General features: G+C 41.0%; 1 protein-coding gene across 1 annotated transcript in view; it reads left to right on the plus strand.

Annotated features, from left to right (window-relative positions):
- The window catches only part of LOC122944747 (prolyl endopeptidase FAP-like), a 160,225-nt gene that overhangs the window by 85,247 nt on the left and 53,371 nt on the right, over positions 1-21,607 (plus strand). The window contains exon 21 of the mRNA XM_044303335.1: positions 9,362-9,416. Coding sequence (XP_044159270.1) covers positions 9,362-9,416 — 55 coding nt within the window. The remainder of the gene's footprint in view (positions 1-9,361; positions 9,417-21,607) is intronic.

Consider the following 21,607-nt stretch of genomic DNA (forward strand, 5'->3'; position numbering starts at 1 on the left):
TTGTGAAAAGGTTCAATATTCTAGGCTCAAAGTGTCACACTCTAGTCAGCTAATTAACCCATACCCCCTGAGCAAAGGGGACCTCAAAATTGTGACTTTGGGGTTTTCATAAGCTGTAAGCCATAATCATCCAAATTATACCAACTAAAGGCTTGAAATCTCTCGCTTTGCCTGTAATGAGTCTCATATATTAGTTTCACCTCTTAAGTTGCATTACTGAAATAAATGAACTTTGCACGATATTCTAATGTTTCGAGTTTCACCTGTATGTGCTGGCCCCTGGGAGTGGAACCCTCTAATTGTAGTGATCAATGGGGGTCTCCTTGTTTAAATCCCCAAAGACTGCTCTAATTGAGAAACCATCAGTGAAAGACCCATCTGAGAAGATTGGGGGAGATTTTATAGGCTACAAGCAGCAGAATTTTGGTTCAAATGACTTATCTGGGCTACAGATATTTATGATAGGTCACTAAGAAATTTGCTTTGCTTCGTCACGAAGCGCATTTCTTTGTAGGTAGTGGTGGGGAATGATGGGGAACGTCGATTACACCTTTGAATCCCTCAGATGTCACGTTCATCGCTGATAGCGGCATTTGAGATAAAAAATGAGGGCTTTCAGGGGTTAATCAGGTAAAAAAAATTAAAAAAAAATCACCTCATCCATTTGATCACCCGACCCAGCCATCTTGCTTGAAGACACCACGCACAATCTTGTACGGTGACATGATGAGGTCATCCCGCCGATAGCTGCGGCGGGTCCTTCGTGTGTAAATGGATGAGGTGAGTATTTTTGTTTTTTTACCGCCATTTCAGGGAAATTTGATTTGTTACCATGAGGCAGCTTTGCAGCTAATTTAATTTTTCCTAAAATTCGGATCGAAGTCCACTTTATATACTTCGATTCGCCCAACACTAATCATCGATATCAGATCACTGGGTGTTCAAAACAAGGGACCTCCATGATCAGCGGTTTCAGGCAGTATCCAGGGCTAAAAATGATTCAGTGTATGCAGTTGGGAGCAGATAACGCCATACACTATGTAGTGGCAGTACCAGTGTACTGCAGCTCAGACAGTTTCCACTCAAGGGAATGGGAACTGAACTGAACTGCAGTGCCAGAAACTACCCAGTGTATAGTATGGAGCCTTCTCCTTCCACCTCTGTACACTGTATAGTATCTGGACCTGGCGGCTGCCTGAAACTGCTGATCCGCGGAGGTGCTGTGTGTCGGACTCCATCGATCTCATCATTATCTGTAGCTTGGACAACCTCTTTGATTTTGCATACATACTTTGCAGAACCACATTTATTATGTGTTCAGGGCACTTTCTGCACCTTGCTGGACAAAGAGGGATGGCTCAGAGTGAAATGGTGTGGGTTGTTATTCAAGTTGCACCAATAGGCACCAGCATTTTGGCACTAAATTTTGTCTCAAAGCAAGCCAGCCAATTCAAAAATTTAATTAAATGTTATCAAAAAGACATGCACACTCCAAAATGACTATGAATATCACTGAAAACTACAGATCTACCCACAAAGAATGAGCCCTCATACAGCTCCGTAGACATAAATGTAAAAAAAAGTTATTCGGGTCAGAATATAGTGATGCAAAGCAGTTTTTTCTTTATTATTTTAAGTATTAAAACACAAGAAAAACTATAAAATGTGGTATTGCTGTAAATTTACTATCCCAGAGAATAAAGAGAACAGATCGGTTTAGGACAGTGATGGCGAACCTATGGCACGGGTGCCAGAGGCGGCACTCAGAGCCCTCTCTGTGGGCACCCGCACTGTGAAAAAAGTCTATGGTGTACCAATATGCCTTAGACTTTTCCTGCCATTCATCAGCGCAGGGCGCACTATGAACAGCACAGGCAGCGCACTGAATGTAGGCAGCTATTATAGCTAAATGATAAAGTACATGGAAGATATACTATGTTGAACTATAGTATTCAGGTTAAATTGCCGTGTTGGCACTTTACGATAAATAAGTGGGTTTTGGGTTGCAGTTTGGACACTCGGCCTCTAAAAGGTTCGACATCACTGGTTTAGGAAATGTTTCCACATTATGAAAACGAAATCCATAAAATGTTGGTGGATTTGCTTTTTTTTTTCCAATTCCACCCCATTTGGATTTTTTCCAGCTTCCCTCTGCATTTTATGTCATTATAAATGGTGCCATTAGAAGTGCAAATTTTCCAACAAAAAAAGCCCTCATATGGCTATGTGAACAAAAAATATAAAGTTATGGCCCTGAGAAGGCAGGGTGCGAAAAAACAAAAAGGGAAAATCCCAGGGTCCTGAAGGGATAAATGTATCAGCAATGTCAGCAAGTGTAAGAAACATTTAAATAAAATAATGAGTAACATATTTAATAGCCCCTTATAAAATAGTACATGAGGACATGAATTGTGTTAGCCTGTTGTATAACGTTATCTCAAGTGCTTGTTAGTGATGTCATAAGCAGTGGCGTGCCAAAGGTGTTCGGCTCCCGGGGTGGGTTCTTTCTTTGGCACCCTCCCCATATGTTAAAATATTGTGCCCCATCACAGTTGTTATGACTTCATTTTCCCCCTCACAGAAGTTATGCCCCCATTGTGCCCCCTCACAGTAGTTATGCCCTCATTGCATCCTTTTACAGTAGTTGTGCCCTCATTGCACCCCTTCACTGTAGTTATGCCCACATTGTGCCCCCAAACAATAGGTATACCTTCATTGTGCCCCCTTCACAGTAGTTATGCCCACATTGTGTCCCCTTCAAAGTAGTTATGCCCACATTGTGTCCCCCTTCACAGTAGTTATGACCACAAATTTGCCCCCTTCACAGTAGTTATGCCCTCAATGCACCCCTTCACAGTAGTTATGCCCACACTGTGCCCTCTCACGGTAGTTATCCCATCATTGTGCCCCCTTCACAGTAGTTATGCCCACATTGTGTCCCCTTCACAGTAGTTATGACCAAACTGTGCCCTCTTACAGTAGTTATGTCCACATTGTGCCCCCTCACATTAATTATCCATTCACTGTTCTCCATTCACAGTAGTTATGCCCACATTGTGCCCCTTCATAGAAGTTATGCCCACATTATGCCCTCTTACAGTAGTTATGCCCTCATTGTGCCCGCCTCACAGTAGTTATGCCCTCTCTGTACCCCAAAAACAGTTGTCATGCCCCTTCACAGTAGTAATGCCATCTATGTGCCCCCTTCAAAGTAGTCATGTCCTCTATTTGCCCCTTCACAGTAGTAATACCTTCTCTGTGCCCCCTCACAGTAGTTATGCCCTTTCTGTACCTCTATAAGTTGTTATGCCCCTTCACAGTAGTAATGCCCTTTCTGTGCACCTCAGTGTTAATCAAATGAAAACAAAACAGTAACTACTTACCTTGTCCCATTCCTCCCCTGTAGTTATGTCCACATTATTATTATTATTATTATTATTTATTATTAAAGCGCCATTCATTCCATAGCGCTGTACATGTGATAAGGGGTGCACATACATAATGCAGACAATTGCACTAATCATAAACAAAATGAGTTACAAACTGGTACAGAAGGAGAGAGGGCCCTGCCCGTGAGGGCTTACAATCGACATGGTATGGAGGAAGGACACAGTAGGTGCGGGTGAAGTTGGTCATGGCGGTATAGAGGCAGCAGGGTCACTGGTTGTAGGCTTGTCTGAAGAGGTGGGTTTTCAGGTTTCTTTTGAAGGATTCCACTGTAGGTGAGAGTCTGATATGTTGGGGTAGCGAGTTCCAGAGTATGGGGGATGCACGGGAGAAATCCTGGAGTCGATTGTAGGAAGAGGCAATAAGAGGAGAGGAGAGAAGGAGGTCTTGTGAGGATCGGAGAGTGCGTGTGGGGGTGTATCGGGAAAGTAGCTCAGAGATGTAGGGAGGGGACAGGTTATGGATGGCCTTGTATGTATTTGTAAGTACATTGTGCCCTCTTACAGTAGTTATGCCCTCATTGTGCCATCCTCACAGTAGTTATGCTCTCTGTGCCTCATTCAGAGTAGTTATGGCCTCACTGTGCTCCCTCGCAGTAGTAATGCCCTCTCTGTGCCCCTTCACAGTAGTTATGTCCTCTCTGTGCCCCCATAACAGTTGTCATGCCCCTTCACAGTAGTAATGCCTTCTCTGTGTCCCCTTCACAGTCCAGCAGTGCGATTTGTGCCTGCAGGGCTGAATGGTGAAGCAGGGAGCTGGAGGAGCTTGGGGAGCTGAGCAGTCATTTCTTGTAAGGATCGCCAGCTCTCCTGCGCTCTGGCATTGAGCGCTTTCATCTGTATTGATGGAAGTGCTCATTGCATCTGGCACCCCACTGACAGCTAGCACACAGGGAATACCACCCTACCTACTCCCCTTGGCACGACACTGGTCATAAGAGTTCCTGGAAGATGGAGGTGATCAGGTACTATGTGGTCAAAGAGTTATCCTTTATCATATCATTGTAACCTGAAGTGCACACCTAAAAGTGGCCTTATATTAGTGACTTACAACTCGGTAATAGTGAGGTCCCCACCAGAACATTCAGTATCTGCATTGTTTATCTATAGAATCGCTCCCAGGTATGGAATCAGTGTTATTGACAATGGCAAACATTTGTAATGCACTTTATTCATGGGGACTCAAAGTGCACAGACAGTTGTATGACTAGGGCAACTTCTTGGGAAGTCAATGGCTGCCATATAGGCACTCAACCCAAACACACAACGGACACTAGGGTCAATTTCATAGGAAACTAATTTGTTTATTTGTATATTGTTTTCTCTTTTTTTTTGTGCTTTTTGGCCCAGAGGAAACCCACACAGGGAAAACATATAAACTACATGGAGCTGTGTGTGCACCTATTCATATAACTATACTAGTGGCTCTTTATTTGGCCCTGGCAGCCCTTTTGCATCTGTATACAGCACCATGTGTACAATACACAGCGCCTTGCAAGCACTCCGTGTTTCTGTAAGTCTGTTTCTCACATGCAGCAACACGGAGCTATGTATGTCCCGGGTAAGAAAATATATTATTTTCACATTCCACATCCCCAGAAGATAACACTTTAGCGATCGAGCTCTGGATTTGTTGGTGACAACATCAGAGCTTCCAAAAATGTTTCTACACAGTCATTTTGTATCAACTATATACTATATTGTGAAGTGACCTTGTATCTGTCTCCTGCCAAGGACACTGAGCGTAATATGAGGTTCTCAGATGTAGTTAAAAGTGCATAGGGTGCTCCAAGGAGTTTCAGTGTGTTATATGCTAATAAGGAACACTATACGCTCTCATATGGGGATTATACAGCAGCTCATCCTGCTTTTTATATAGTCTATGCAAGCAGAATGAGCCACTTAGAATATCTGAATGGCTAAGAAGGCTATTAGCCACTTTAGTGGGTACAGATGCACATTTAAGGGTTCATCTGATGAAAAATACTTCATAGTTCTCTCTGGTGTTTATCACCCTCATTCACTTACAGGGTTCAAATTCAATTCATTTCAATAATGGTGCATAATAGGAGGAGACAAATTACTATAGCCCTTTACTTCCTCCCTGCCAAAAGAAAAATAGATAGAGCTAAGGTAATATTAATATTTTACCTGTGTTCCCCTGTTCCATGGACACATACATGCTGCTGCTCCATTGAGCTTTTCTGATCCCAACAATCAGACACATCCCCTATCCTTATAGAACCAAGAAAAAAACTCAATATACAAAGCTATAAGTCTGGGCAAAGAATTGAAAACCATATAAACCTACAATGTTGTTAATAAACAAACAACAAAAAATGCCCAAGGTATTCAAAAGATATAATTCATTTTATTATAATACACATATCAAAATATATATAAAAATAGATGTAACAGAATAGAGAGCCAGCAGAAAGGCAGATGCCGCAATTCACTGGCTTATACCGCTGTCACCCACCAAAAGATGTAAGACATGTCAGGTATACAGATGGTAGCAGCACTAATAATGCTGCTCTAGCTCAATATAAGACACAGGGTCATCGCCTAAATATCAGGAGGGGCTCAACAAGTAACGTTTCCAGAAAAAGAGGAATAATAGAAATTATACATATGATAGCCAGAGAAAAGTTTAACAGAAGCTAGAATCTAGAGATAAAAAAGGGGGAAAGTTAGCCCCTCAAAAAGTCACAATACAAGGCCCAATAGTAAGGGGCAAAATGAGCCCAGCAACATCAAACAATCAGAATCAATGCATACCACAAGACATGATGGGGGGTGAAAACAGCAGCACAGGTCAGGATAGGAACCTCGACACGCGTTTCGCCTCAGCTTCGTCGGGGGGTAAGTAACAATGTAGCCATAAGCCCCTATTTATGTCTCCCATGGGTCCCAGGTGCACATGATGTAAGTGAAAAGTCACAGCAGCTGATGCCTAATACCGAGCGCTTCATACCTGGTGATGTATGCTGAGCCAGCAATGTCGACGTCGCACTCGCCAGGAGGAGGGGTGGAACGCACGCCATGCGTTCCAGCCCGCCTCCCAAGGAGATGTAGCGGCGTCCCCACGTGACCTAGCGCACAGCGCACCATGGCAGAGCGCTGCATCAGCTGATCTAGTAACCAGGATACCTGAGTAAACAGAGTATATCCATCATATCCACCCCAATAATATAAATCATCAAGAAAAAAGAAATATATATACAAATAGATATAAGTAAGGATATCGACAGAGGGACTTTTTTGGACGATCACTGAATTACATGATTAGACCATAATATGAACACTAAATTATCCAATCAATAACAATCCATATATACAAGTGAGAAATACATAATCAAGAAAATTTATAAAATTACAACCTATCCTGTTGGTAGTGGATAAAAATGTTGTAATGGGGCAACCCGTTTAATGCCCAACAGTTTATGCTCACTCTGTAGGCAGACAAACAGACGGTAATTCCCTGTATGGGTAAGATATTAAAGTTATAGTAAAAATAATGGCTGGCTCAGCAAGGAGCAATATAATCAAATTATCACGATCTAAGGCCGGTCGGAGGTAAAGCAGCACAGAATTGTTACAAGACCATGAGTAATATACATAGTAAGTGCTGTAAAAACCAATTGTGGACTGACAATTATATGTTATGGTCACACACGTGCATAATAAGTGAGCTAATTGGGAACTGCCACGTACAATATTAGCAATTTTGTAAAAGATATTAAAGTTACTTTGGCTCTATCTATATTTCTATCAGAAGGGAGGAAGTAAAGGGATACAGTAATGTATCTCCTCCTACTGTGCCCCATATTGAAATGTGCAAGTGATGAATGTAATAAACCCCAAAGAGAACTAATTCTGGATTATAAACTTGAATTCAGACACTGAGCTGCCTATCCTAAAAGGTTTTTAAGGGGATTACTGGTGGAAGACTTTCAGGATAAAACGAGGGGGCAGTGATGTATATCCGGCAGCACATGGAAAATTGTGTCCTATCCATGTGTTATCAATCATCCAAATATCTGGCTTATTCCTCATTAACAGATCCTGTGTATTAAGCAAATCCATACTTTTTCAATTTTACCTTAGCTGTAACAAGAAAAGAGTCAGCTGTGTCAATGGTCTATCTGAATACAACATTGTTCTCTATTGAATCTGACACGTTCCAATGTTCTTAAGCGAACTGTAAGGTTACATTAAGTAACCAGCATTTCATTACTTGCTAAGATGACTCAGGTGACAGGATTGCCCTTTAAGTGAATGTAATATACTTTCTAAACATATGGAATCTATTAAAGAGCACCGAGTAAAGATTTGGAATGAGAAGATTATGGAAGAAAATAGTAACAAAGTATTACAAACACTATCCTAGGTCATAAACCACAGTAACTGCGTCATTAATATACAATTAATACGCACATATGCGGTATAATCTGTCATGTCAGTAACAAAAATGTTTAACTTTTTCCAAAATTGGTGTTATAGTGGAGGTGTTGTTATAAGCTGAATGACATTTAAAAGGAAACTTAATAAGATTGTGTATAGAAGAATATATGTGTCATGGAGTTGTTCTCAGCAGGGCTCAAATGTCTTAAAAGGCTTTTCCGCTCCAGTGCTGGCATGTTCTGGGCATGGTCTAGCAGAGGGACTGCGTGGATCTACCCTTTTATTAGGCCATTATTAGACTGCAATCATTCACTTACAAAACTCTTCCAACAACATAAATGAACAGTAGATTTGGGTTAACCAACAGAATTTTCTTAAAAAACAAAAAAAATATATAGAATTTGCCAGGGCAACCCAACAAACAGATAGCAAAACATAATGGGGCACATTTATTAAGACTGGCGTTATAGACGCCAGCCTTAATAAAGCCCTAAACTGGCACCACATGGACCACAGGAACCGGTCGGTAGTCAGGGGATAACTCATTGTCTTCTGTGGGAGAGTGTAGTGGGCATGCTCATTGACTTGTCCAGAGGTCACTATGCAGTGAGAGGGAGGATATGACCTGAGTCCATCACCTTTAGTCAATGGTGGAGACTGTGTTGTCTATATAAAAGAGGTTTTACCTACAATTATTATTCTGCCTTTGATGATAGTGAGATGACTGCTCAGAAGTGATCTCTACAGAACAGAAAATGTCAGTCTATAATGAGGCTCAGAGTGAAAACTGCAAGATTTCATGATTTTTTAGAACAGATATTGAAATTAAAAATACTAAATGCAATACAAAAAATGCCTAAAATATATGATTACCTTAATGTTTGATTTAAATAAAACTAATTTCCTTTAAAAGATAACCCCCATAGACGATGTGTGATACATGACAAGGGAGAGTCCTCCTAAATAGTAACAATATGATAAACATTTTGGCCATTTCAAGTGTTATTTTATGATCTAAAGATCTATTAGTTTGAGCTCAAAATAACATAGTGTGCTATATTTTTACCCTAGTCATTGGTCCCCTGCCACCAGTATTCTACTTCCCCCACCACTCCTGTTGTTCCTCCGTACTCATTGATGGTGATTATAGTGGGTAATTGCTGACCACAGGGGGTTGAATCCCCAATGCATGGAAAGCCAAGGATTGGCATCTGCAGTCATCTGACAACACCCGACCCCTTCAATATATCCAGTATGCTCCGACTGTCACTATATAATACTGTAGTTAACTGAAATGTATTAATCTTGTGTTTTATTGCTCAAGGCCGGAATATGCCGTACTTTTGAATATTTCTGTTCCATGACTTTCTTCTCTTTGGAAAAAATCTGTGTGTGCAATTATTAGTCTATCTGAGACCCACTACAAGTGTCATAATCTGAGCAGATTCTGTAGATATAGTAAATGTGTGTAAATGTTATCATAACTGATGATAGTACTTTTATAATTTTAGGAAATTTATTGAAATGGGATTCATTGATGAACAGCGAATAGCAATTTGGGGTTGGGTAAGTATATTACAATTTTAAGTTCAGGATTAAGTAGAAGTATGAGATCTGTGAATCCAAAAGTGAACATTTGAGAAAGTGATATACTGTACACCATTTATCTTAAATACTATTGATGTTATTTGACTGCTAGTTTACACATTATTTTGCTCTTAAAAGGAGTATTCCTATCTCAGACAATGGGGGCTTGTCGCTAGGATATGCCCCCATTGTCTGATAGGTGATAGGTGCGGGCACCTCTGGGACCTGCACCTACACTGAGAACGGAGCCCCAAACGTTATGGAGGGCGCAATGAGCTACCCTCCATTCCGTTCTATGGGGCCGCCGAAAATAGCTGAGCACTGGTTCGACTATTTTTGTCTGCCCCATAGAAATTAATGGGAGCGGCGGCCGCGCAAGCGGGGTGTGCTGCCATTTACTACTACGGGGAGAGCACTTGGTGGTGGCTGGACCCCAGAAAACCCAGGGTCCTCCTGCCACCACCTTCCCTGCTCCGTTCTTGGTGTACTGTAGGTGCAGGTCCCAGAGGTGGGACCCGCACCTATCAAACAATGGGGGCATATCCTAGCGATATGCCCCCATTGTCTGAGATGGGAATACCCCTTTAAGAGGATTTCCAGGGAGAAATGTTTAAAATAAAAACAGGCTAGACAATGTTAAAATAACGAAGCAGCATTACTCACCTCTACTGATCCCCTGCCTCTGCTACGCTAACATTGCTGTGGTCTCCGCTGCTTTCTACTTCCTGTACCAGCTCAACACACTGGAAATGCCAAGAAAGCCTGTTTTCCAATCAGTTGCCTTACCAGTGGCCTGTTTAGCCAGTTATTGGCTGATCTGGCCTTTCCTGGCAATTGAGAGCTGAAAAGGGAAGGAGAGAGCAGCTGTGACATGTCAGAGTGGCAGCTGCAGGGGATCACTGGAGGTGAGTAATGCTTCTTTGTGTTCCCTAAAAAAAAACTAACACTTGACCTGACTGGTTGAGAGGGTTCATTGATTGTGTATATTGCAAATGTAAGATTTCAGCCCACAACTCAGGGGCTCTTTATAGAGTAATACCGCTATCTATCTACAAGGGGTTGTCCAGCCAATTACATTTTAAAAATGCTCACAAAGATTTAAAATAATAATAATTATAAGTCACACTCAACCTACCAATATGCCATCACTCCCGCTCCAATGCTTCATGATATGCAGTTAGTCTTGACTTCCTGGTCCCACTCAGCATGCAGAAAATTACCAGTCAGTCAATCACTGGATGCAGTGGTGACCTGTCTTAGCCCATGATTGGCTGACAGTTCATTTCCTGCATATCGAGGAGGCGGGATTGGTAAGGCAAGTATGACTTATTTTATTATTCTACACCATTGTGAGGCTTTTTAAAAAAAAGATGAAATTAATCCGTCCGACAGCTCCTTTGATCAACACAGTGAGTCAACACTTTATGCAGAGCATTATATATGTTTCTTGCGGGTTAGAGCTCAGTTTTTCTGATACAGAGATCCAAATCTTCTGCTTCCCTTCATACAGCCATAAAGGGAATTGATACATTTTTGTTTGCCTGCAATATTGTATTATTCTTGCATGTATATTATCTGTAAACAGTATGCAATTGTCTCATAAGCGCCATCTAGTGGTGGCTGCAGACCAGGCTGTTTGGCCTGGCATTTTATTATTTACTCTATGGATAGGGAGGGCATTTGACCCCTCTAATGAGATATAAGGAAATGAATCAGGATGGTAAGTTTGGAACTATTCAGATAACAAAAATTGTGTTGTTGACAATCACATTAATGGGATACTAACACTGTAGTAAGTGATGCATATCACCTGATCACCAACTGATCTTACGCAGGGATGCTCTTGGACAGCCACTGCATAGGTAACTACATAGCTGGCAACAGTCCCACATCTCCAGAGGCTGGGTATTGTGTAAACGCTGCCCATGCATGAGCATACCCAGGTGGTTTTTGTCATTCCCTGGGCATGGCTTACATTCCCTAAATTCACCAGTAAGGCTACTTTCACACCTGCACTTTCCCTTTCCGCTATTGAGATCCGTCATAGGATCTCAATAGAAGAGGAAAACGCTTCAGTTTTGTCCCCATTCATTGTCAATGTGGACAAAACTGAAGTGAAGGAAACTGAGTGCACCAGAATGCATTCCAGTCCATTTGGTTGGGTTCCCATCGTGGACAGAAAAACGCAATATAAGTCAATGGTGCCAGATCAATTTTCTCGAACACAAAAGAAAACAGATCCGTCCCCCATTGACTTACAATAGTTTTAGTCCCGGATCCGTCTTGGCTATTTTAGAGATAATACATCCGGATCCATTCCCTACAGATGCAGACGGTTGTATTATCATGACGGAAGTGTTTTTGCTGATCCATGACTGATCCAGCAAAAACGCTGATGTGAAAGTAGCCTCTCAGTGTTTGTAAGTATGCAACTGCAGCATAGCCTCATAATTGAATGGGGTTGTAAAAAGGCTAAAAGGACTTTGGTTCCTTTGTTCTCTAGATCAGTAGAGGTCCCATAGGTTGGATATCTGCCGTTAATAATGTTATGGCATATCATGGCATTTTACAGCATATCCTTTGAGTGCTATTTGAAATTCTCCATACCATATCAGTTATCTGCTGGGAATATATACTGTACGCTGGTAACCAGATGATAGCACTCAGTTAGTGCTATCGCTTCCCACATTGTATCAAGCTGAATCCTCTGTCCTATTTAGACCCAGGTTTTCTCTAGTGGTTTGTGGTCAAGTGTCTTGTAATCTTGCCATGTCTACGTCTATTATTCTTTCGAACAGCATTATGTTGTTTGCTTTGCAGTCTTTATTGACTAGAAAGGAAGTAAGAGCAGACTTGGGATCTATGCTAATGTATTGGTGACAGCTGGTAAGAAGAGCTTTCTGTGTCATGAAGAACGCACATTGTATGTGTGCCGTATGTGCTCTTCATACATATGTGTATTTCGCAAGACTACATCACTTGTTGGAAAGTCTCTGGTAAAAGGGTTTCCCAGTTCAGGGATATTGATAGTTTATCCTCAGGGTAAGCAATCCATGTCAAATCAATGGGGATTGACTCTTGAAACCCTGCTGATAAACTGCTTGAAGTGGGCATGGTGTTCATGTGTGTGCTGTGGCCTCTTACTTTTTTACATGGGAACAAGGGGTTATCCCATCACTAATGTAAAAATGAAAATCAGACATCATATAGTACATATATGACAATGTATTTCTAACAAAGCTAGAACCAGCCCTGTACCTCACATGGATCCAGAGATCCTCCATTCATTGCTCTACTAGATTTATATCAAGCTGACCGCTAAAGGGGAGTGTCTTTTCTGCTGCAGCTCAGGGGCGTGTCTCAGCTCTCCCTATCACAGCTCAGGGGGCGTGTCCATGCTCTCCCTATCACAGCTCAGGAGGCAGTTGAAGGATGAAACTGAGCATGTGCGGCCATCTCAGTGAGTGGAACAGAAATCTGAAAAAAATAAACAGCAGGTGGCGCTATACTGATACATTTTATTGAATAACTCAGTGGCTATGCTAAATTTTTTATTACATGCAATTACAAAAGTACTCAGATCCAGGTGCTGGTTTAAAAACTGTAGAATATTTTTCGTGGGACAACCGTTTTAATAATAATAGAAGTGCAGGATATTACAGCTTCATCTCATTCCACCTCTGGCTGGGGTTTTTGTCCACAAGAACAAAAGGATTGGGCAGTTGAAAGATCCAATACACATTAGGTGGTTGGCCTGGTTCAGGTGGCATTAATGTGCATGGCCAGCCTTAGGACCCTTTTACACAGGACAAGGATCGGGGCATTTTTTGGGGATGAGCATTCCTATGAACTAGTGTTGAGTGAAGTTTAGAAAAATTCGATTCGGCTGCTTCGCCGAATTTCAGAAAGAAATTTGCTTTGTGACGAATTACTTAGTCACAAAGCGCATTTTGTTGTAAGTAACAGGCGCAGTGACAGGGAACTGCAGTCGTGCCATCCCCCGCAGTCAGATGCTATGTTCATTACTGACCGCAGCATCTGAGAATAATTGTGAGGGCTTTCAGGAGTTAATATGGTAATAAATAAAGGAATAAATAATACTTATCTCATCCATTTGAGCACGAAGAGGCCTCTGCGGCCATCTTGATTGAAGACACTGCTCGAAATCTTGCTAAGTACGTGATGACGTCATCACGCTGGCCGACGTGGTGACGTCATACATGACCGCATACAAGATCTCACGTGGGATCTTCAATCAAGATGGCCTCAGCGGCCTCTTCGTGGTCAATTTCAGGGAAAATTGGATGAGGTGGGTTTTTTTTTACCGCCATTTCAGGGAAAATTGATCCGTTGGCACAAAGCGTAAGGAAATTCGGTACTAGAGATCATTCTTCACCACACAGAGGGGTTGATTGCTCCACTCTGGCGGTACATGGAGTTTACTTATAGGGTATATGCTTCTATTACATTTTCCTTTATTCCAGGTCACAATCCAATATTTTATTTTTGCTGCTACAAGTCGATTTGTTTTATTATAAACATCCACAAGACACGAATCGTTCAGTTTTATTTGCCTATTTTTATCCTGCTTTACAGAGCCTCTCAATACAAAGTACTTTGAACAGGGCTGGCACTTCAAGACCGATTACACCTGGTGCTTCTTGCTGGGGTTTAAAAACCAAATCAAAATACAGGTGACTTATCACATCCATCAGACGAATTTACAAGATCATAGCCTCCCATGTATTGAACTGCTGCAAATTTTTATTTGTAAAAATTTTGGCATTGAAGCTGTGGAAATGTGGTTTTAAAAAGAAACAATAATTACCGTAGGCTTTGGTCACATGTTTTTTTTCCCCTACTGTTTGGAACTATGCTCTGGGAAAGCTCCTGGGTCCTGCCACATATGGCAAACGTCTATATAGGCCTCCATGTTCCCAGTATAAGCCAAGAGTGTCCTTTTTGGTATATGCTTGATCTTTATTTTTTTTTCGTGCTGTATAAAAATAGAAAGCATTTTTCTATACACAGGCACACAGTAAAATAAAAATGTATACTCTGTGGTTTACATTTTTCTACGATGATAGTCAAGGGCTGACGTAATTCTCTGTATGCCTATTTAGTGCCATACATCAGTGGCTTCATTATACAGTGTTCTATCGGAAAGAACCAGAAAGGAGATCTGAGCAGTGCCTTAGGGCTGTATTAGACTAGTTTATTTCATACAATGATGATTGCTGATTGAATAGCGACTCATCAGCATTCACATGCGCTCATATTAGACAGAGCAATGGTCAATGTAAAAAATCGTTAATTCAATTTGTATAAACTCGCAAACTCCCCTTGCAAGAAGCTGGTGACAACTTATTACATGCACAGATATGCGCTCGATGAGCGATAGATTTTAAGCATGCTGAAAGATCACGAGTTCACACAGTTCGAAGATCGCTCATTTGTGAACGATATTACGATTTTTCTTTCAATTCTCGCAGTTGCAAGCTCCATACAGGCCCACCCGCTCCTCTAGTGTATGCCTGAGCAGACCTTCAGTGTGTATGTTCCTACACAAATACCCAGTCAGTGGTTCAGCTGTAACACCATATAGAAGGAGTGGCGAGGGGCCACCTTGTCATGTACTCTAGTCCAAGGGGAAGGAGTTAGAGAACGAGCCATTGACACATTCTCTTGAAATGTTTATGGAACCATTTGATAAGCACCATCACATGACAACAATATATTAAACCCATGGATCTTCACCTGAGCAGCCAGCACCATTTTCTAGGATCACCACATATCACATGAAAGTCATGCTTCTAATTCACCTAGGTGTGAAAGAAGCCTTTATTTGGAAAGAACCTAACATCTGACATGCCTTCTAGTGAAAACTTCTTGTTTCTAAAACTTGATGAAAGGTCTCACGTTTAGTATAGGATAATTTTATAATTAAAAATATGGCTTATTAAGCCTCTTCCATACTTTGGTACTATCAAAGTTGGACATTATACTTAGATTCCCATATTTCTAAACAGGGCCAAGATGTCCCGCCGATGCCATTGTCACACTGCCTCAATCCCCACTGCTCTCCAATTCCTGGTCCCAGCGCGATCTACAGGAAATGGCTACAAATGCCCCCTCCGCCAATCACTGGCTAAGATCAGTCACCACTTTAATGCCCAACAGCCAATTAATCCATTTAATTATTTTAGGTAAATTGTGGACAACTTGGTGGGGACAAACATAACTCTCCTTTGAAATAAAGAACATTTTTAAGTATAGATAAATACTAGTCTTTAACTTATGTTCTCCGGTAAACTAGTGCCAAAGGCCTCATAAGGATTGATGCAACACTCGGAGATTAACAATGTTTTACTTGGTTTACTGCATGACATACAGGGAAGAGGTAGTAAATCATTGCACTTTGTTCAAGGCAATAATGGTTTTATAAGCTGCAGGAATTTGGTGTTACATTAGCTTTTATTTTTAGATTGTTCAGATTAATCATAACGTAGTTAAAACACCAATAAATGCGATATCATGTTATGGATTAATTGCTTTGGAAATGACCAAACTAAAATAAAAATAGGAATAAACATTTTTGGAAAAGCGTGAAAAGTATAGGTAATTAAAGAACATAAGCCCAACATGATAAGTATGTTTACTTCATGTTTAAAGATATTGTGAAAGAGAGACCAAAAACACGAGTAAATATAATTTTTGAAAATACTCAACCATGAAAAATACAAAATAGAAATATAAAAACTGGTATCTATTCCAGTGAAAAAACAAACATATTATATAAATTGCCAGCATCATTACAAAAAGAATTATCTGATAACAGCATCCATGTGTCTTAAGGCCTCCAGGCCCATGCACATTCAATAGCTGTTGTCTGAAAAATTGGCCAACCAATATCTCTTTTGACGCCCCCCATATGCATTTAGTTCAGCCGAACATGTATATGTATTAAATGGGGAGAGAGAAGAAAGCCACTGCCAGAAACTACTGGAGGTGGTTTATCTTCTGGGAGAACTAAAGGACCTGGCAACAATATTCCCTTCAGATCCTTCTCTCTCTGTCTGAGAGCGCTGAGAGCTCCGCATACTCACTAGACAGTCAGCCGAACCTGCTGTTCTTGGCAACTTCGGCCAACAATACAGTAATGTGTATGGAAGCCTTTGAAGTGACCCTACACATTAGATAGGAGTTGGTTGATGGTTAAACATCAGTTGGTCTGACCTTTTTGCAGATATGACCATACATATTTTAGTCCATATTGGATTCTATGGTTGTTCATTGAAACCAGGCGATGGATGAAAGATCATTCTGGGAACATTCTTTCAAAGAAAGACTATTTGTCTATCAGGCAGACTTTTTTAAGACAATGATGGTCTGTCATTGGGTGGCTCAAACAATTGTTTGTTGCTAAATTTCACCTGAAAAACAATTGTCTGTTTGAAATCGTCCATTTACGTCAACCTTACACTAATGCGTATGGTCACCCTTACTAGGGCATATGGATATCATATAGAGACCTGCTGACAAAGAATATCTCATGCTGTGGTAGACACATCCTTTTTATTGTATGAGTAGACGTTCATCTGAATGATTGACATGTAATACTACATTTCCCTGAAAATGTAAGAGATCTGGCACCAAATATGCCCTCAATATTTTTCTCCACACTAAGGCCCTTGTCCATGCATTCAAAAGACTATGCAGAGTGCTAACTGTACATTAATAAGGTTCAATTAGCCAAAGGCTACTGGTTTCCCGTTTATGGTTACTTAAAATTAACGTTTATTATTTTTAGTATTAAAATAAATCGGGAAGAAAAATAATTTTTTTTAAATTTACAAGTGAAACTGAGATTTAGGCAGTATAGATATAGGTTGCTTCACCTATATTTCCTGCCTTAGATAACATGCGTCTATACTTCTGATAGGTGCTATTATAACACCCTTATTCCATCTATTTGTCAGCTCTTTAATAATTAGGGGGAGCTACAGTTTGATTTTTAGTTCAAGCGTGGCTGAGATAGTGTTTCTGAACGGGGTCTGCCTGCAGACGCACCTCGTGTTAGACACATCAAAGGCAGGGAATCGCAACAAAACGTTACAGAATATGTTCAAGGGCCGGCACAGATCGGCACCAAAAGCGATCGTACATGACCTTCAGCATAGCGATCTATACAGATACTAATAGAATTACAAAGCCGATAATTAAAGAGCTGACAAATAGATGGAATAAGGGTGTTATAATAGCACCTATCAGAAGTATAGACGCATGTTATCTAAGGCAGGAAATATAGGTGAAGCAACCTATATCTATACTGCCTAAATCTCAGCTACACTTGTAAAAAATTTATTTTTCTTCCCGATTTATTTTAATAGTAAAAATAATAAACGTTAATTTTTAAGTAACCATAAACGGGAAACCAGTAGCCTTTGGCTAATTGAACCTTATTATTATTATTTCTCGGGTCCAAAGGGTCCTTGAAGAAAACTGTACATTAAGGCACTGCTGTTCTTTTGTCCGTCTGGATCAGGACAGAGCCTGTAATTTAGATTGTATCTGCTCTTGAGTCTACATGTAATTTTTCCTATAATTTTGTCCAGCTGCCTCCTTCTGCAATACAGTCTGAAGAGGCTTCACAATCCATGAAAGACATATCAGACGTGATTCCTGTGCTGGACTGGGATATGACTCTCTTTGTAATTCATTCTTTGTAATTGCTCTCTCCTGTAATTCTAGAGTTGAAATCTTTACTTTTGATATTACACTTGTAACTAGGGATGAGCGAACTCGAACTGTATAGTTCGGGTTCGTACCGAATTTTGGGGTGTCCGTGACACGGACCCGAACCCGGACATTTTCGTAAAAGTCCGGGTTCGGGTTCGGTGTTCGTCGCTTTCTTCGCGCTTTTGTGACGCTTTCTTGGCGCTTTTTGAAAGGCTGCAAAGCAGCCAATCAACAAGCGTCATACTACTTGCCCCAAGAGGCCATCACAGCCATGCCTACTATTGGCATGGCTGTGATTGGCCAGAGCACCATGTGACCCAGCCTCTATTTAAGCTGGAGTCACATAGCGCCGCCCGTCACTCTGCTCTGATTAGCGTAGGGAGAGGTTGCGGCTGCGACAGTAGGGCGAGATTAGGCAGATTAACTCCTCCAAAGGACTTGATTAACTGATCGATCTGCAGCTGTGGATCATTGAGCTGCTGATCCTCAATTGCTCACTGTTTTTAGGCTGCACAGACCGTTTGTCAGTCTCATTTTTCTGGGGTGATCGGCGGCCATTTTGTGTCTTGTGGTGCGCCAGCACAAGCTGCGACCAAGTGCATTTAACCCTCAATGGTGTGGTTGTTTTTTGGCTAAAGCCTACATCAGGGTGAAGCTGTCACACCAAGTGCATTTAACCAGCAATAGTCTGTTCATTTTTTGGCCATATACAAAATCAGGGGCAAGCTGCGCCTGTCACCAAGTGCATTTAACCCTCAATGGTGTGGTTGTTTTTTGGCTAAAGCCTACATCAGGGTGAAGCTGTCACACCAAGTGCATTTAACCAGCAATAGTCTGTTCATTTTTTGGCCATATACAAAATCAGGGGCAAGCTGCGCCTGTCACCAAGTGCATTTAACCCTCAATGGTGTGGTTGTTTTTTGGCTAAAGCCTACATCAGGGTGAAGCTGTCACACCAAGTGCATTTAACCAGCAATAGTCTGTTCATTTTTTGGCCATATACAAAATCAGGGGCAAGCTGCGCCTGTCACCAAGTGCATTTAACCCTCAATGGTGTGGTTGTTTTTTGGCTAAAGCCTACATCAGGGTGAAGCTGTCACACCAAGTGCATTTAACCAGCAATAGTCTGTTTATTTTTTGGCCATATCCCAGTCTAATTCTGTCACTAAATCCATACCGGTCACCCAGCGCCTAAATACTAGGCCTCAAATTTATATCCAGCTAAATCTGTCCCTAGTGCTGTAGCTGGGCGAGTTATTTAGTGTCCGTTCAAGCACATTTCTTGTTCTGGGTTGAAATACAATTCCCAATTTAGCAATTTCATAATTTAGTGGTTCCTGCTATATCAGAGCTATTTGAAATCTATCCCAAAAAGGGTATATAATATTGAAGGTGCACATTGGGTCATTCAGAATAACTTCACACACACCCGCTACTGTGTATTTCCAAGTCTAATTCTGTCACTAAACCCATACCTGTCACCCAGCGCCTAAATACTAGGCCTCAAATTTAAATCCCTCTAAATCTCTCGTTACCCACCGCTGTACTGTTGTTGCTGGGCAAGATATTTAGTGTCCGTCAAAGCACATTTTTTGTTCTGGGTTGAAGTACAATTCCCAATTTAGCAATTTCATAATTTAGTGGTTTCTGCTATATCAGAGCTATTTGAAATCTATCCCTAAAAGGGTATATAATATTGAAGGTGCACATAGGGTCATTCAGAATAACTTCACACACACGCTTCTGTGCATTTCCAAGTCTAATTCTGTCACTAAATCCATACCGGTGACCCAGCGCCTAAATACTAGGCCTCAAATTTAAATCCCTCTAAATCTCTCGTTACCCACCGCTGTACTGTTGTTGCTGGGCAAGATATTTAGTGTCCGTCAAAGCACATTTTTTGTTCTGGGTTGAAGTACAATTCCCAATTTAGCAATTTCATAATTTAGTGGTTTCTGCTATATCAGAGCTATTTGAAATCTATCCCTAAAAGGGTATATAATATTGAAGGTGCACATAGGGTCATTCAGAATAACTTCACACACACCCGCTACTGTGTATTTCCAAGTCTAATTCTGTCACTAAATCCATACCGGTGACCCAGCGCCTAAATACTAGGCCTCAAATTTAAATCCCTCTAAATCTCTCGTTACCCACCGCTGTACTGTTGTTGCTGGGCAAGATATTTAGTGTCCGTCAAAGCACATTTTTTGTTCTGGGTTGAAGTACAATTCCCAATTTAGCAATTTCATAATTTAGTGGTTTCTGCTATATCAGAGCTATTTGAAATCTATCCCTAAAAGGGTATATAATATTGAAGGTGCACATAGGGTCATTCAGAATAACTTCACACACACCCGCTACTGTGTATTTCCAAGTCTAATTCTGTCACTAAATCCATACCGGTGACCCAGCGCCTAAATACTAGGCCTCAAATTTAAATCCCTCTAAATCTCTCGTTACCCACCGCTGTACTGTTGTTGCTGGGCAAGATATTTAGTGTCCGTCAAAGCACATTTTTTGTTCTGGGTTGAAGTACAATTCCCAATTTAGCAATTTCATAATTTAGTGGTTTCTGCTATATCAGAGCTATTTGAAATCTATCCCTAAAAGGGTATATAATATTGAAGGTGCACATAGGGTCATTCAGAATAACTTCACACACACGCTTCTGTGCATTTCCAAGTCTAATTCTGTCACTAAATCCATACCGGTGACCCAGCGCCTAAATACTAGGCCTCAAATTTAAATCCCTCTAAATCTCTCGTTACCCACCGCTGTACTGTTGTTGCTGGGCAAGATATTTAGTGTCCGTCAAAGCACATTTTTTGTTCTGGGTTGAAGTACAATTCCCAATTTAGCAATTTCATAATTTAGTGGTTTCTGCTATATCAGAGCTATTTGAAATCTATCCCTAAAAGGGTATATAATATTGAAGGTGCACATAGGGTCATTCAGAATAACTTCACACACACCCGCTACTGTGTATTTCCAAGTCTAATTCTGTCACTAAATCCATACCGGTGACCCAGCGCCTAAATACTAGGCCTCAAATTTAAATCCCTCTAAATCTCTCGTTACCCACCGCTGTACTGTTGTTGCTGGGCAAGATATTTAGTGTCCGTCAAAGCACATTTTTTGTTCTGGGTTGAAGTACAATTCCCAATTTAGCAATTTCATAATTTAGTGGTTTCTGCTATATCAGAGCTATTTGAAATCTATCCCTAAAAGGGTATATAATATTGAAGGTGCACATAGGGTCATTCAGAATAACTTCACACACACGCTTCTGTGCATTTCCAAGTCTAATTCTGTCACTAAATCCATACCGGTGACCCAGCGCCTAAATACTAGGCCTCAAATTTAAATCCCTCTAAATCTCTCGTTACCCACCGCTGTACTGTTGTTGCTGGGCAAGATATATAGTGTCC

This window comes from Bufo gargarizans, chromosome 8 (genome assembly GCF_014858855.1).
Source record: "Bufo gargarizans isolate SCDJY-AF-19 chromosome 8, ASM1485885v1, whole genome shotgun sequence".
In the NCBI taxonomy this organism is placed as follows: domain Eukaryota; kingdom Metazoa; phylum Chordata; class Amphibia; order Anura; family Bufonidae; genus Bufo; species Bufo gargarizans.